Source organism: Gymnoscopelus microlampas, assembly GCF_963454915.1.
Source record: "Gymnoscopelus microlampas genome assembly, chromosome: 2".
Lineage (NCBI taxonomy): Eukaryota > Metazoa > Chordata > Actinopteri > Myctophiformes > Myctophidae > Gymnoscopelus > Gymnoscopelus microlampas.
This window is the reverse complement of record NC_139939.1, coordinates 39,322,341-39,338,019: the sequence shown is the minus strand read 5'-3', so window position 1 is coordinate 39,338,019 and position 15,679 is coordinate 39,322,341. Positions and strand designations below refer to the sequence as shown.

Here is a 15,679-nt window from a genome sequence, read left to right as displayed (position 1 = left end):
CGTAGGCCTGCGTCCTGCGTCGCTGACGCACCATATTGCGAAAGGACGCATTCATGACAACTCTAGTGCGTCCATGGGACGCAGCTCCGATTAGCTCCGATAATATATAATATTTGTCAGCTGTGATCTACATGGACTCTCTCGGTTAGGCACCGTTGGTGGAGAAGTATAACTCTCCGGTTAGACACCGTTGTACTGGAGAAGTATAACTCGGTTAAACGGCGTTGTGTGGCAGAAGCAGCAGCACAGCCCCTCGCTGTTAGTCTACGCTACTCACACACAGAGAGAGAGAGAGACGGCATGAGGACCTGCTCTTAAACGTGTTAAAACGTCTTGGATAGACCACTGTCTGGAATAATAACTGATCATCATACATACAGGTCTACTACTAATCTCTGTTGCTGTTGTCATCTTAAATTGACCAGCCAAAGTAAAATCCCCGATTTTATAGTGTTCTCCCACTTGCTTGGAGATCAGAGTGATGTATGTGGTGGATTAATGCATGTTGCCAATCAGCTGTGTAACATTAGCAGGTTAACGATGGCTCGTTGATCCTATGCATTTGACCCTGATTTGACCACAAAGGCAAACAAAAGCACTAATTAATGGCAGCTGTAAGTAACCGGTTGTCTATCGTCTGTGTCTTGTGTATGTTTAATAGGCAACTGGATGTTTTCTGTAGCTTAGAGATATCATAACAATTAATTCCCTGAAGAGGGTAGACCCTCTCCCTCATGCTAAACTTAAAGTGACTTATAAGGTTCCACTTCTCCTCAAAAAGACAACTTTATTTTCCTTTCTCAATGACAAGCCTAATAGTATTATTGCATGTTGACTATGTGCAATAACTGCAAGCCAATGTTCATAGGCATTGTCAGTATTTGTCTTCATTATTTCTTGAATTCCTATTTCTTTATTTGCCAATACTTCCACTGTAAGCCAGTGTTTTCAGTCTACACAATAAATAGTAAAAATAAATTCTACATTCATAAATAATACAAAATAAAATAATAATAATGATTAAAAGGTTCTATGATTAAATGTATTCTATTGGTCAAAGGTATGTTAAATCCACCTGTTGCCCACTACTAGTATTTCTTACCATAAGGTGTGCTAATACTACAGAATCATATACATTTGAAAAAATATATTTATGATTTTTTAATATATGTATATATATCGGTATCGGTCTTGAAAAGCAGGAACGGGTCGCACTGATCTAGATCTGCTATTTTCACAATATGTATCTGTGGAACTGAATCAAACTAAATTAAGTGCCTCAACTCCTAATTCCTCAGGGTGGGGGGCCCCCAGTTAAAATATGATTATTTTGGGGGGTCGCTGCCTGAAAAGGTTGAGATCCACTGCATCAGGATATAATGTACACAGTCACACACGCATAGAAGATATGGAGATTGGAGATCAAAGAAAACGATAGGGGGGGGGACGTGTAATTGGGGACCCATAAAATGTCCCTGGGACCCATCTAAAAGACCACCCTTGCATCCCAGGACCCATTACATTGAAAACCTAGCAACATCACTGGAGTCCACAATGCTAGAAAAAGGATCGGTGCTCATCCTCCTAGCACTGTCGGATACAACATATTATGCATATCAGCGTCAGTATATTGTGGTACACAATGTCTATCATTGTGCTAATATGTCTGTCGCACTGGTCACATCTTGCTTTTTTCGAATCCTGTTGGAACACGTTTGGGATACGATATAATGCTTTTCACTGTCAATATACTGTTTATATTGCCTGTCTTTGTGCCATTATGGTTGTTCTTTCACCACACCCTACATGATCAGACACTATCTGAATTAAACCCATAGTGATTGGAAGGAGCCGGTTTTCGGCTTCCCAAACACTGAAGGGATACTAGTATAATGCGTTTCTCCATTATTGTTATATAATGTTCGCCATTATGCTAATGTGTTTGCTACACTGAATTGAATAACTCCAGTGCAGATGGGAATACCAGTCTCAGTCATGGACCCCTCCTCCACAGCCAAACAGAGGAGCATGTCGCATTTTCTGTAAGATCTGTGAAGAAATACCCTGTGATTGTGGCTTTACAGGCGTTGAAAAGTACAAAACCTTGTCTTATTCCAACTCTGCCTGTGTGCCAGGGAGAACGAGGACCGGTCTCATGCCGGCCCCCCGTTCTCGATGGTCTGCCTTTGGGCCCACAGTATCCGAAAAACCCCTCCGCGGTTTTTCAGATACGTGTGGGACAAGTAATCTGACTGCATTAATGCCTGTACACCAGAGAGAAAGAGGACCGGTCTCTTGCCGGCCCCCCTTTCTCGACGGTCCCACAATGAGCCCACAGTATCCGAAAAACCCCTTTCTAGGTTTTTCGGATACGTGTGTGACGAGCTATTGATTCCACATGTGTACCAGAGACAACCGGGACCACCCACATGGCGCCCCCCCCCATGAGCCCACAGTATTTGGTAAAGCCGGTTCTCGTTTTTCCAAATACGTGTGGGAGAAACATGTTGAGTGCATTCAATCCTCTAAGAAAATCAGCTCTGAAACCAGTACCACCTCTGTCCACGAGAGGGCGCCCCTGCTCCTCGGGACAGGCCACGCTCGTTTCACCAGCCGATCCTACGATGGCCGAACGGAGGGTAGGCATGCTAACCACTTCCGTTTTCCGACCGGACACGGACGTCGAGCGCCCCCCACCGGATGTTGACGCCGGGGAGGTACCGCGTACAGTCCCAGGTGACCTCCCCGTATCCAACTACTTCCGTTTCCGACCGGAGACGGACGAGGGGCTTCTCCGACCGGATATCAGCATTGGGGAGGCACCGCGTACGGGGTCACGTGACTTCCTTGTTTCCCTCTGTCAGTCAGGTAACGCCCGTGCTGCCTCTAGCGAGCGTCACACGTGTGGCACCGCCAGAGCGTGCGAGCATATCGCGGGTCTCCATGACAACGAACAGACAGTTAGGGGAGCGAGTAACTATGGTGACTCCCCCCAACCCCCTCACTCACTGTCTGGCGCAGTGGAAAGCCTGTCACCCGTCTTCTTGGGTGCTTCGCACCATTCAGAAGGGGTACAAGTGGCAATTTCGCGCAAAAACCCCTATGTCAAACAAAGTGATTTTCTCCAGCGCGACGGGCGCAGCGGCCGTTACGTTACGAGAGGAGGTTCTCTCTCTCTCTTAAACAGAGGCGCCATATTAGGAGAGTTGCCCCCAGATCAGAAACGCCTGGGTTTTTACTCAAACTATTTTCTGGTTAAGAAAAAGGGGGGGGGGATGTACGTCCCTTACTGGACCTGAGAGGTCTCAACAAATTTCTAACGATATTCAAGTTTCGCATGCTGACGAACGCAACGTTACTACGCACGGTGCGTCAGGGCGACAGGTGGACCAGCATAGAGTTAAAGGATGCGTTTTTCCACTTTCCCATATACACGGTGCACAGGAAATTTCTGCGCTTCGGTTTCGAGGGACGAATGTACGAGTACACGGTCCTCCCGTTCGGGATGTCCCTGAGCCCCCGTGTTCTCGTGAAGTGCACTCAGGCGGCTATAGCCCCCTGAGGAGACAGGGAATACACTTGTCGACATACATCGACGGTTGGCTACTGGCAGGGGGCTCCAGCCACTTTTTGCTTTTTGCCCCCAGTCAGGCTACTGTTGTTTTCACCTAGCGGCTACCTAGCCTCGCTTACGACAACACTGTGTTGCTTAATGCAGCAGGTACGTCAGTGTTACACTGGTTTTTGTACTGGTCAGGCTCAGTACAGCAGTAACACACTGTGGTTGTACCGGTCAGCTCCCCTGGACAACAACGTGATTTTCCACGTACCTTTACATGCCTCCTATGTCAGACACAGGATGTTCCTCTCATGCGGAGAGGTAATGCAGCCATGTCTCTGAGAGAGAGGGACTCTCTCTACTGAGCAAGGGCATCTTCAGAAAACCGTCTACGAATTGGAACCTAGAGGTTACTTAGGTAACCCCGTTTTTTTTATTTTTTTCTCCAGTTTTTGGTGCAACTGGTTTTCGTGTGTTTTCTGGCCAAAGAAGGAGGGGGGAGGCTATGTGACCCTTTCTGGATGAAGGGGTCTCTTCAAGTCTCTTACGAAATTCAGGTTTCGTATGCTGATGACCGTGGCGCTCCTGCGCACGTTCGGTCAAGGGGACAGGTGGACCAACGTAGCCCTGAGGGGCGATTACTGTCGGTTTTTCACTGTTGGTTTCTAGAAGGAGCGTCTTGGTTCCGTTCCAGCAGTCCTTCCTGATAGGGTTCTCACTGGACTCGACCACGCTCGCAGCGTCTGTCTCAAGAGTGACGGCTTCCTGTCCTGTGTGAGGCCTTTCCACGTAGGAAAGACAGTCACTTACAGGCTGTGCGTGCAGGTGGCGGGTCTCATGACTTCGGCCATACACCTGACCTGCCTAAGTAGGCTATTTTGGGACCTTTCAGAGGTGGAAGCGGGCTCTCAGGATCCCGCCTACCGTGGACCCTCGACAAGGTCTGGTGTCTCCACTTGCATGGATTCACTTAGGCTGTGGTCACGCGCACCCTTTCTGTCAGAAGGCGTCAGGGGAGGTGCTGTGATCTCACGGACGGCTGTCACGACGGACGCCAGCCTGATTTGGACCAGGTTCGATCGACCACAGGTCGATTTGTTTGCCTCAACAGAGAACGCGAAGTGCTCTCGCTTTTTCTTGGTGAAGGCAGCGGACTTTTCGTTGGGACTGGACGCGTTGGCTCACAGCTGGCCGAGGGAACTGCTTTATGCATTCCCGCCGCTGGAGTTGTTCCGCCCGACGTTGGAAAAGGTCAGGCCCCAGGGCCTGACTGTACTGCCGGTTGCTCCAGGTTGGGGCGTGTGGAGATCGTAGATAACTTCTCTGCTCTACGCTGAACCCGGGTCCCTTCCTCCGATCGCGGACCTGCTGACGCAGGTGGGGACCGAGATCAACCACCCCAGCCCCCGGGACCTAGACCTGTGGGTCTGGCCTGTGTGCGGGCCAACCTAGATTCGTGTGGTCTGCCCCCTGACGTGGTGGTTACCGTCCAGGGGGCGAGGGCCGTTTTCTACTAGGACTGCCTATGACGTCAAATGGAATATTTTTGTGTCATGGTGCCAGGGACAGTCACCAGTGGTGGTGGCTTTTCGGGCCCCTGTACGCGGCTTCCTTTTTTCTCTTGCAGAGCAAGCTGAATCAGGGTTTGACCTTCTCAACGGTCATGGTGTACTTGGATGCCATCTCCGTCTGCCACGAAGGTTTTCGAAGGCGGGACGGTTGGCGATCGTCACCTGGTACGGCGGTTCTCGGGCGGGGCCAGACGGACCAGGCCGGGTAACAGGCCTCTGTTTCACGGCCTGGGATCTGGCGGTGGTGCTGAATGCACTCTGCCTTCCCCCCGTTTGAACCCCTCGAGACTGTGAGCCTCAAGGTGTTGAGTCTGAAAACAGTCTTTTTGGTGGCCCTGGCTATGGCCAAGAGGGTCGGTGACCTGCATGCACTCTCGGTGAGTTCGGAGTGCTTGAGGTGCTCTGGGGATAGCAGACGGGTTCTGCTGACACCAAACTTGGCGTTCGTTACCAAGACCGGGGTGGTTGCACCGGCTCCGGTCGAATTGGTTGCGTTTCATCCACCTCCTTTCGCTTCGGCGGAGGATGAGCGGTCACATTGTCTCTGTCCAGTGAGGGCTTTGAAGCTCTACTGTCAGGTGACGGCGCCTGGTAGGTCGTAAACACGATTGTTTGTCTCCTACGGCCGAGGTGACCAGCGGAAGGCGAGGGCCGAGTCAACGCTTTCCAGGTGGATAGTTGAGGCCGTAAGGCTCGCCTATACTAGTAGTGGGGCCCCAGTACCTGTTGGACTGAGGGCGCACTCGACTAGGGGATTTGCTGCTTCCTGGGCCCTCTCTAGAGAGGTTTCGGTCCAGGAGATTTGCAGGGCTGCTAACTGGTCGTCTCCTTCGACCTTTGCAGCTTTCTACAGCCCAGACATGGCGGCTTCCTCGGTGACGCACGCAGTCCTTGGCGTGGCAGCCTCATCTACTTGAGGTGCCTTTCTCCCCCTGATGTGATCCCGTGGGGCTAACAATCTGTTGGGTCCTAGGGAGCAGGGGGGCCCTGTTCCCTTACTAGGTGGTTAGTAGGTGACGAACCTTGTCTTCTATTAGCTGAATGGGGAAGACTTCGGTCTGTCAGGGTTTCGTTTATCTCATCCCTTTTGCCGTGTCCAGGCCCGGTGGGCCTGGGCGTCCCTGAGGCAGGGGCCTGCCGTGTGCGGGTCCCTGAGCCGGTAGGGGACGTGCGGTTTTTCTGGGGATACAATGTTTTTAACGCTTCCGGGGGGTTTATAGATCCCATAGTGAGTGCCTCACGACTCAAAACGACAAAGAACTAGAGGTTACGTAGGTAACCCCGGTTCTTTTAGTTTAGGAGTGAGGCACTCACCAAACACCCCTTTGTTTCGCCACTGCGAACAGAGGACCTGTGGTAAGAGGAAGTACTACGTCACGACCAGCCCTTATATGTCCTTCCGGAAAGGGGAAGGGACAGCCGGTCACGTGACATACCCTCTAGCCCAATGAAATGGGCCCCGGGAGCGTATTGTGTAGCTCTGTTGCATCGCCAGATGGCGCTGTTTCCCATAGTGAGTGCCTCACTCCTAAACTAAAAGAACCGGGGTTACCTACGTAACCTCTAGATTTCTTTCATTAAGTTATTTCATTAAAAACCTTTTCAATTGGTTGACTGGTTTGGTTGCTGATATTGTCAATATTCTATGATAATCATTGTGGAACCTTACATTTTGATATGCTCCTACCAATGGTATTCATTTAGGTCTAACTGTGTACTTGATGCTGCTTCTACGATGACCTACTTAGTTGTTGTTGTTTGTGTGTACAGGACGTGACAAATGTAGACCGTCCCCAGTTTTGATTAATTACCTAATGTTAGGCCAGTGCGGTATCTTGCATAACCTAACGAGCTAAGAACAAAGCCATTATGAGTCAGTAGCCACGCCTCAACCATTGCTTGTGCCCAATTGTTCTGTCTGGCTGTCGTTAGAATAGCCCAGGGCCTCATTCATTACATTCCCTATGGATCCTGGCTAGTGCATATAGATGTCTGATAGTCAATTATTGGCAACAGCCATGCACCAATTGTCCTAGCTTATAACCTTTAGCAACACTTGGCTTTCGTATCCAGTGTAGGTATGTAAAGGGAAGCATTCTAGTAAGTACACATTAACATTGTATTAGTCCTACTCTGTGAAAGTCTGCCTCATATTTACAAGGATTTAAGTGCAAGTGTTTTATTTACACTGTGCTATAGACTACACCGGTACACCCTTGTACAGTAGGTACAATATGCCTTATTTTTGTCAAATATGAACTCACAGCTGGGCAATAGAATAGATATAACTATTTCATATTATATAAATGTAAATGATGTGAGACTAAGATCTTGTCTGGGATTATGGATTGAGTAATATTGTAATATTCCTCATTTTTTAAAGGCTACATTGCAATAAAGCTGTTCTTCTATCAAGCCTTTACCCACTTAGCTATCATATCGGCATTACTGATGATCAAACATTCATATATATTCTATGAAAGCAAAGATATTGTCGTGTTGATTTTGTCCATATCGCCCTGCTGTATATGAACACTCACACTGTTCCTATTTTTCCGGGTGACCTCCATGTATTCCTTATATCCTGTCACAGTGGGATGTCAGACGCAGTCTCAACTGCATACCTATAGGCATTAGTAAGAAACCCATATTCGCACAGTGTGTTCACCGTGCATTACTCTCACCAGCTGTCCATCTGATTTCTCTAACGACAACAATGACCTCACAGAAAGAAAAAAAGGACCCTTCCTGTTGCTGCTATTTAAAGGTCGGCCAGTTCAAAGAACAAAACCTTGTAAATAATGTGTAAGCCGTCTCAGTGTTGCATGACCTCCACAAGCTGACCAGAGGAACTGACTACAGGTGTTGTGGCTTGTTGTTGGACTTGAATCTCCACATTGGTACCTCGTTGCTTTCAAAATAGACTAGGGCAAGTCATGCTCATTGACACACACTGGGTCTTTCCTGTGTAAGCTGTAACTGCTGCAAAATAGTAGTAATTTAACTGAGAGTATAACAATGAATGCTTGCAGGTCCATTTGTTGTTGTTTTTTGCATGTAAAGTTAAAATAATGCAGATGATACAACTGTGTGTTCATATCCTGACCAATTGCCTAAGAAGTGAGGCCTTCAAATCTCAGGATGAAATGGTTGTACTTATTTCTGTATTGCAGAGTCTCAGACTCAAGTCTAAAGATGACTACTCCCTGGTGCCCTGATGGCCCACCTGGTAAGAGTGGCACATAAATAAGGCTCTAGTCCTTCCTGCAGCTGGCCCGGGTTCTAACTCCACGTCCTGAGGCTTATGAGTGTGAAACTGCTTGTGCATCCTTGTTTGGTGACGGTGGCACTGGCAGATATAGAAGAATGACAGACACAAAAATGGTCGAGACCCGCCTGTGAGGGGTTTAAATGGTTTTGATATAGGCCACTGAGGCAGAAACTGTCTTTTGTGCTAAGTGCAGGCAGGCATTGTCCAACCCAGCTCACATGTTTAAGCTTAGGGGCTATTAACATTGTAATCCAATGCACGCACGCACGCAACCCTGGTTTTGTGCTTCTTTTAGCTCGTACAAAATCAGAGCTATCAAATCAAGCCGAAAACGTAACGCTTCATGCTACGTTGCCGGGCTTAAAGGAGAATTTTGGACCACGGTTTTCTTACCTTTTCTATGAAGTTATGATATCTTAGGATGAATGGTCCAAAAAGAAAAGGAAGTCTCGCTAGACGAGATTGAAATCTCGAGATTTCAATCTCGTCTAGCGAGACTTCCTTTTTCTTTTTTTTTGTTGCGTAGTGTTTGGTCAGAACCCCCCCCCCCCCCCTAAAACGCGATCTAGCGCAAGGCCTATTGGCGCACGTTTGGCGGACCCATGATGGAGTTATGACATTTTTCTACTGTACCATTCATCATAGAAAAGGTAAGAAAACCGTGGTCCAAAATTCCCCTGACAATGTGCTGACAACATGTCAGTGCGTTTTTGTGTTTCTGTACCCAGCTTTGGCCAGGTTATTGCATGGGTAAGACTAAGAACCCATGTAATAACCTCAGTGTACTGACTGCAACCTCTAGCTTCCTGTAGTTGCACGACCTCCACAAGCTGGAACTGACTACAGGTGTTGTGGCTTGTGGTTGGACTTGAATCTCCACAATCCATATCTCTCTCTCTCTCTCTCTCTCTCTCTCTCTCTCTCTCTCTCTCTCTCTCTCTCTCTCTCTCTCTCTCTCTCTCTCTCTCTCTCTCTCTCTCTCTCTCTCTCTCTCTCTCTCTCTCTCTCTCTCTCTCTCTCTGGTCGGATGTCACACACAGAAACAGTGTCTAACGACACCAATTAGCATGTTGCGCTGATGTCATCATCTCCATACAATCTATAGGCATGTGGTATGAGTTACTACAGAAACCGTTGATTTGAGCTGACATCAGGCATATCCATAATTTGATTGGGGCAAAATCCACACAGGCACCCACCCAACTTGAACTTTACGTATGTAGTTGATTGCAATATCTACATAAGTAGCCTTGCAAAGCCATGTGGCTCATAGACGTGATGCTATTATGTCATGCAATGCCTTTTGTACCCGTTGTCATAGAGTGCTTAGTGCAGTACTTGGAGGCCAGTCTATGACTTCAGTGCAATGTCATCATAATGATGAGATCACAGAAATGCCAAGTTTGAATTCAAGAATCAAGAAGGTTTTATTTGTCACTACTCATACAAGTACAAGAAGTGACATGCCATTTTGTGCGCTCCACAAAGTACTGTGCTTCCACAGCGTCGGGGCGCTCCACAACAAAATGTGTGGCCTCAACTTTGATGCTAGTACACAAGTGTCCAACCAATCATAGCCCCCCTCCTCCCCTTTTCCAAAATAAATATTTCATAGTAAGTATCTTGGTTACACTAACATTGATGTGACCAGGGCCATTGTGAAGCAGTTTGTTTATGTTTGTTTATGCTGTGAGCGAGTGAGCTGCTCTGCCGAGGCAGGAGAGCTCACAGGCGTGGAGGAGTACAGTAGAGACAACCTGTTGCTGCTCAATATTGATTCAGAATGCGTTATTCCAATCCCATCCAGTCCATTTGTTCACCTCGATAGCAGATGAAAAATGAACACAGGGTGACGGTCTGTCACTCATAACCTCGGGCATATCCAATGTATTGCATTTAGCGCCGTGGACTAACGCAAATGTGTGAATTGGGTGTTAAACATCTCTGCATGTGATGCATTTTGGAAAGAAACGGGCCAACAGCAGACATTCCAAAAAACAGCAGCATCATTTCAGATGGTTTGCATCGATCTTGTAGGTGCAGGATAAATGGGGGGAACAATGGCTGCCTTGCACTGCCTATGAGCTCTGTTTCGGAGCTACAAACCAGTTGATCTTTCCCCACAGAACTCCAAACCAGCTGCCAGAGCTAATGATGTTGCTCCACAGGATACCGCTCATAGCTCCAGTCTTAAAATACTCCTCGCTACATTCTCTCACACCTCCCCAGGGGATGGCCGTGGGGCAGAGATTCCCAGCCCTGGGGAAATCTCGACACTGCTTCTAAAATAGCCGGGGCCATTTGTGTTTACTTACATACGCTGGGTCTTTCCCTTGTAAGCAGTAACTGCAGTAAGCATTTGCATTTAGCAGCCTAGCTAAATGAGGCCTTGAATTCTCAGGATTTCTTGAGGTTTAATGTTGTGAATTGGTTTGATGGAATCTTGGCCAATACATTCCCTATGCCCTCTTACATTCTACAGTGCGTATATACACACATACACACACACACACACACACACACACACACACACACACACACACACACACACACACACACACACACACACACACACACACACACACACACACACACACATACTATGCCTCTGTCTGTCACGTGACTATACTTTCCTTTGTACAGCACTTTTTTTTAAAGAGTTGCAGGAGAAACCGGCTTCTGTTCTGTCAAATGCTCCACTGAAAGGTGGAGGAAGACTTTTTTGCCCGCAGTAGTTGAATTTTTATAATAAACGTGTTATGTAATATTCTTTATAATATGTATTCATTTCATTTGGCAATTAGCTACTCATGCATATTGATGAGTGTGGCATTATTATTGATTACTTTTTACATATTGGTTGCACGTTGCACATTTGCACTTTTTTTTTTAAATTATTTGATATAACTTCATTGACTATGCACTTTGGCTTTCAATGACCCTTTAATGCATTGTTGTTGCAATGGAACTATTGCCTGAGTTTCCCCTTTGGGGCTCAATATAGTTAGCTAGCTTTAACAAGATTAAAATTATCTTATTTTGAGGATAAACATGATCAAGATGAAACTCGTCTGCAACTTAGTCTGACTCTAGCCATCTGCACGTGGTCTGACTGGGTTAACATAATGTATAATCTATTAAATGTTGTAGGCATAAGTATAATGTACAATCAATGACCAGTAATATTAACATTTATTGTCCATGAATGGATATATACAGACAGTGAGGCTGATGGGACATATGTACAGTGTCAGGCTGTCAGCCGGCTTACATCAGTGGGTATATGGATCGTAAATGTACAGGATGTCGGAACCTTCTGGTGGCATAACCATCAGGATGTTTGCTGAGTACACATAGATGAGGAATAGATGCCAGGTAGGCAATAGGTGCTAAATATAATGAAATGTTTTTGATTACCATTATGAAAATAGTCTATGATTAGTACTTGAGCCTATGCACTTCACACCAACCATCAACCTGTCTACCCTTTATAAAGACATGGTAGTGAATTGCTATTATAAACCCAGGTTGCCTTTTTCAGCCGATGGCGTTTTGACAACGTGTGTGGCTCATTTAAAGTCCTCAGTAATGCATGCAGATGAGATAGAAGTCGCTGACCATCTCCACTGCAAGGCCATCGATGTAGATGGGGCATGCTCTCTCGTCAGCCTCCTGAAGATAGTCCTTGAGATATTTTTGCTTAATTCAGACAAACGGCAGTGAAGAGACTGTAAAGTGAGCTGAGACAGGAGAGATATAACCTACAACACAGACGCTTGAAGCGCGGACTGAACCCACAATGTTTTGTGATTGTGACCACCAGGGCACCCCCCATAAATCCAAATTGAAATTTTTCCTCTTCCTCCAGAACTCGGGATGGCCCAGAGGAAGTTTGCCCAGTGCCTGGGAGAGTTTCACTTTGAGTACATTGGAGATGCGAAGACGGATGATGAGCGGTGTATTGGTAAGTGTGGCCATCAGCCACAGCTACTGTTGTTGCCACCAAGGCAGCCCACACACTGTTATGGGTGAGTTGTACTTAGTTGCATGCCGGTATCGTGCACCGCCGATCTACAAGCTCACAGCATGTCTGAGTGTGACACGTTGTGAGCTTGAAGATCTGCTATGTTCAGTGTGCGACATGGCGCGCAACCAAGTATAACTCAGGTTTTAATGTTTGTTTGGGGTTCCTCATCTGCCACCCAACTGAGAACATACAATTTTACGAAATCTTTGGTTTATGTCTGTATGGCAACAGTGGTACTTTGTGTGTGTGTGTGTGTGTGTGTGTGTGTGTGTGTGTGTGTGTGTGTGTGTGTGTGTGTGTGTGTGTGTGTGTGTGTGTGTGTGTGTGTGTGTGTGTGTTTGTGTGGCTGAATCCATTAAAGCATGTATTTCTGTCTTTTTCAGATGAATCCTTGCAGGAGTTTTCCTCATTCCTTAAGAACCTGGAAGACCAAAGAGAGCTGATGGTGAGCAGAACTAGTTCAGACCTGCATACAATCTAGGGGAAATACCTGTGTTTGTGCGTGGGTGCAAATAATTGGTCTATACAGTATGTTTACGTGGGTTGTGTGCACTGTGCATGCAGTTGCTTTTGCCTCCATTTGCATGTCTACCTGCCTACACTTGGAGTCCTTGTGTGACTCCAAGTGTGTGTGTGTGTGTGTGTGGTCGAATGTCATGTGTGACATCCGACCACACACACACACACACACACACACACACACACACACACACACACACACACACACACACACCACAATTTGTGTTTAGTCTCAGAAACATAAGAGAGACTTTAAAGGCACTGTGAGCAGCTTCTTTATTCTGCCCTACAAAGCCAAATGCAACTGACTTGCAAGAATTTCTAAGGTCTCTGTATAACATCAGCACAAATGATACCATTAAATGCCACTACATGATATGTTATCCACCTCTACATTTAGTGGGCCAATGCCATGAGAAGAACTTTTGAGAAGAGTCATTTTCAGATTCATTCCTCACACAGTCACTAGTCTTCAGCTATGTAAGGCAATAGAGGATAGATAGGTAAAGAGCATGATATAACACTCCCTTCTGCCTGGCTTAAGGGTCACTGTCACACAGAGACTTAACCTGGGAGTGTCAGGGTGGGACCACATCACAGCGCCCAAGCCTTTAACACCAGGACAGATCGCAGGGACTCCGAATATGATAGGCCCCAAGGTCAGCAATAATGGAGCCCATTACAACATGCTGCCATAAAACCCAGTCACTGTTTCAGCCAAGACAGTAACAGCCATAGTATACATTCAGTATTAAAGGAGTTAAGAAAGGAAGTCTTGAAGGTGGCCTGTCCTTGGAGTTTGAGCTCATGTTGGGTCACATTGCGCTGAGCAATGGCTAGCATCCTTCTCTGTGATAGCTGACAGCATGATGGCATTTCCGGAAGGAAAACTCCCTCCGTCAGTGCACCTCACTTTATACAGCAATTTTTTAGGTTGCACTGCGTTCAGTAGCCAAGAATGCCTTGCCTGGATCTTGTCCTATGAACTCTTTATGACTTCAGCATAGGTTATGTAATACATATATAGATGATTCATATACTGCATGTGATTTTATTCCTTGCATTTCTCTTTAGTGAGCTAGCACATCAGCTTAACAGTGGCAGTTTTCAAACCCATTCCAAACAACATAAATTCCAAAGATAGCTCTCGGAAAGGAATGCATGATTTATGCAGCATGAGCTTTTTACTATAGATAGTAATGTCTTCCCCCACAGGTCTGTGGTAAGACTAAGAGGGTGGCTGGCCCATTGTTTTGTTCCGGTGGTTCAGGCCAGGCAGAAGCTAGGCTACTGTATGATGGTTCAAGTGCAGATCAACAACACAGCTCCTCTGCTTAGCACAGTGGGATGATGACATCATAGTTTACAGCAACAACTGGAGGTGGGGTGGGCAGGCATGCCATGACATGTATCGTAGCCTTCCTGGAAACCATACTGTAGTGGAGGGAGGGAGAGGAATCAAACACAACTTTTAATCAACGTTTTTACATCCGAGCTGACATTCTGGGGCCTATTTTGTTCATTGTCTACATGCAAAACAACAAAATATGTGGGGCTGTAACTATTCCTTATTTCCTTAGTGATTATTCTATCGATTACCTTTTCGATCAATCAAATAATTGTAGAGCGTTACTGTCTTGGTGTAGACAATAGACATGGACCTGGATTTCAACAGCCACATTAAGACGATTACAAAGTCAGACTACTGTCACCTTAAGAATATACTACTATTAAATTAACAAAACTCTGTCAGTCCGTCCTCATAGATTTTTATCCTCAGTTGGTTGACCAATTGATCTGAAATTGCACATAGACATTGACCATTGCCATGGCTCTGAGATTTTGCTGTTTATTAGCATATTCGCCACAGGCTATGGGATCTGTAGTCACGGTAGCGGTCCCATAGCCTGGACAGACAGTGGGTGGAAATGCAGGTACTGTATGGATTAGTATTAAACGGTTTATATGATTTGGAAAAACTTGTTCATGCATTTATCTTCAGTAGTCTCAACTACCGTAACAGTGTCTTTATAGGTGTCCCTAAAAATGGTACCTAACCCTAACTACAGTTATTCAGGAGTAAACGCTGCTGCTCGTGTCCTTCTAAGATCAAGAAAGTGGATCATATCACTCCAGTTCTTAGATCTTTACACTGGCTTTCTGTCTATCAAAGAATTCATTTTAAAACACTGTTGTTTTATAAAGCACTGAATGATTTAGGGCCAAAATACATTTCTGATCCTCTGCTATGTTGTGAACCATTAGACCTCTCAGGTCACCTGGGACAGGTCAGCTTTCTGTCTCCAGAATCAAAATTAAATGTGAAGAAGCAGCGTTACTTTTTAACAAACTCTCTGAAAAGTGCAGGTTCGCTACACCTCTGTTCTCTTAAATCAAAGCCTTTTATTTAGGCTTTTGATTATTTCTCGCACTGCACTTCATTTCTTGTATTTCATGTATTTTAGCTCATTTATACTTCATATTTCCATAAATCTTTAATCCTTTTTATATTGTATTTAAATGCCTTAAATTACTTTTACAATGTTTTTGTTGTTGTTTTTTTGCACTTTGTCTTAATGCTTTTAACGTTCGTTGAAATGTGCTATACAACTTACCTTGCTTTGCCTTGCCTGAAATCAATCTTGGAAGGAAAACTAAACATGTTGGTGGAATGATTTGAGTGTAATGCCATAATGTACATTGGAAACATTTGTTAAAACAATGTTCAGTGC

At 45.9% G+C, this 15,679-nt stretch overlaps 1 protein-coding gene across 2 annotated transcripts in view; it reads left to right on the top strand.

Annotated features, from left to right (window-relative positions):
* arhgap10 (Rho GTPase activating protein 10) overlaps positions 1-15,679 on the top strand; it is an 83,768-nt gene that overhangs the window by 16,322 nt on the left and 51,767 nt on the right. For both annotated transcript variants that reach the window (XM_084041983.1, XM_084041984.1), the window contains exons 2-3: positions 12,270-12,365; positions 12,812-12,873. In XM_084041983.1, coding sequence (XP_083898109.1) covers positions 12,270-12,365; positions 12,812-12,873 — 158 coding nt within the window. The remainder of the gene's footprint in view (positions 1-12,269; positions 12,366-12,811; positions 12,874-15,679) is intronic.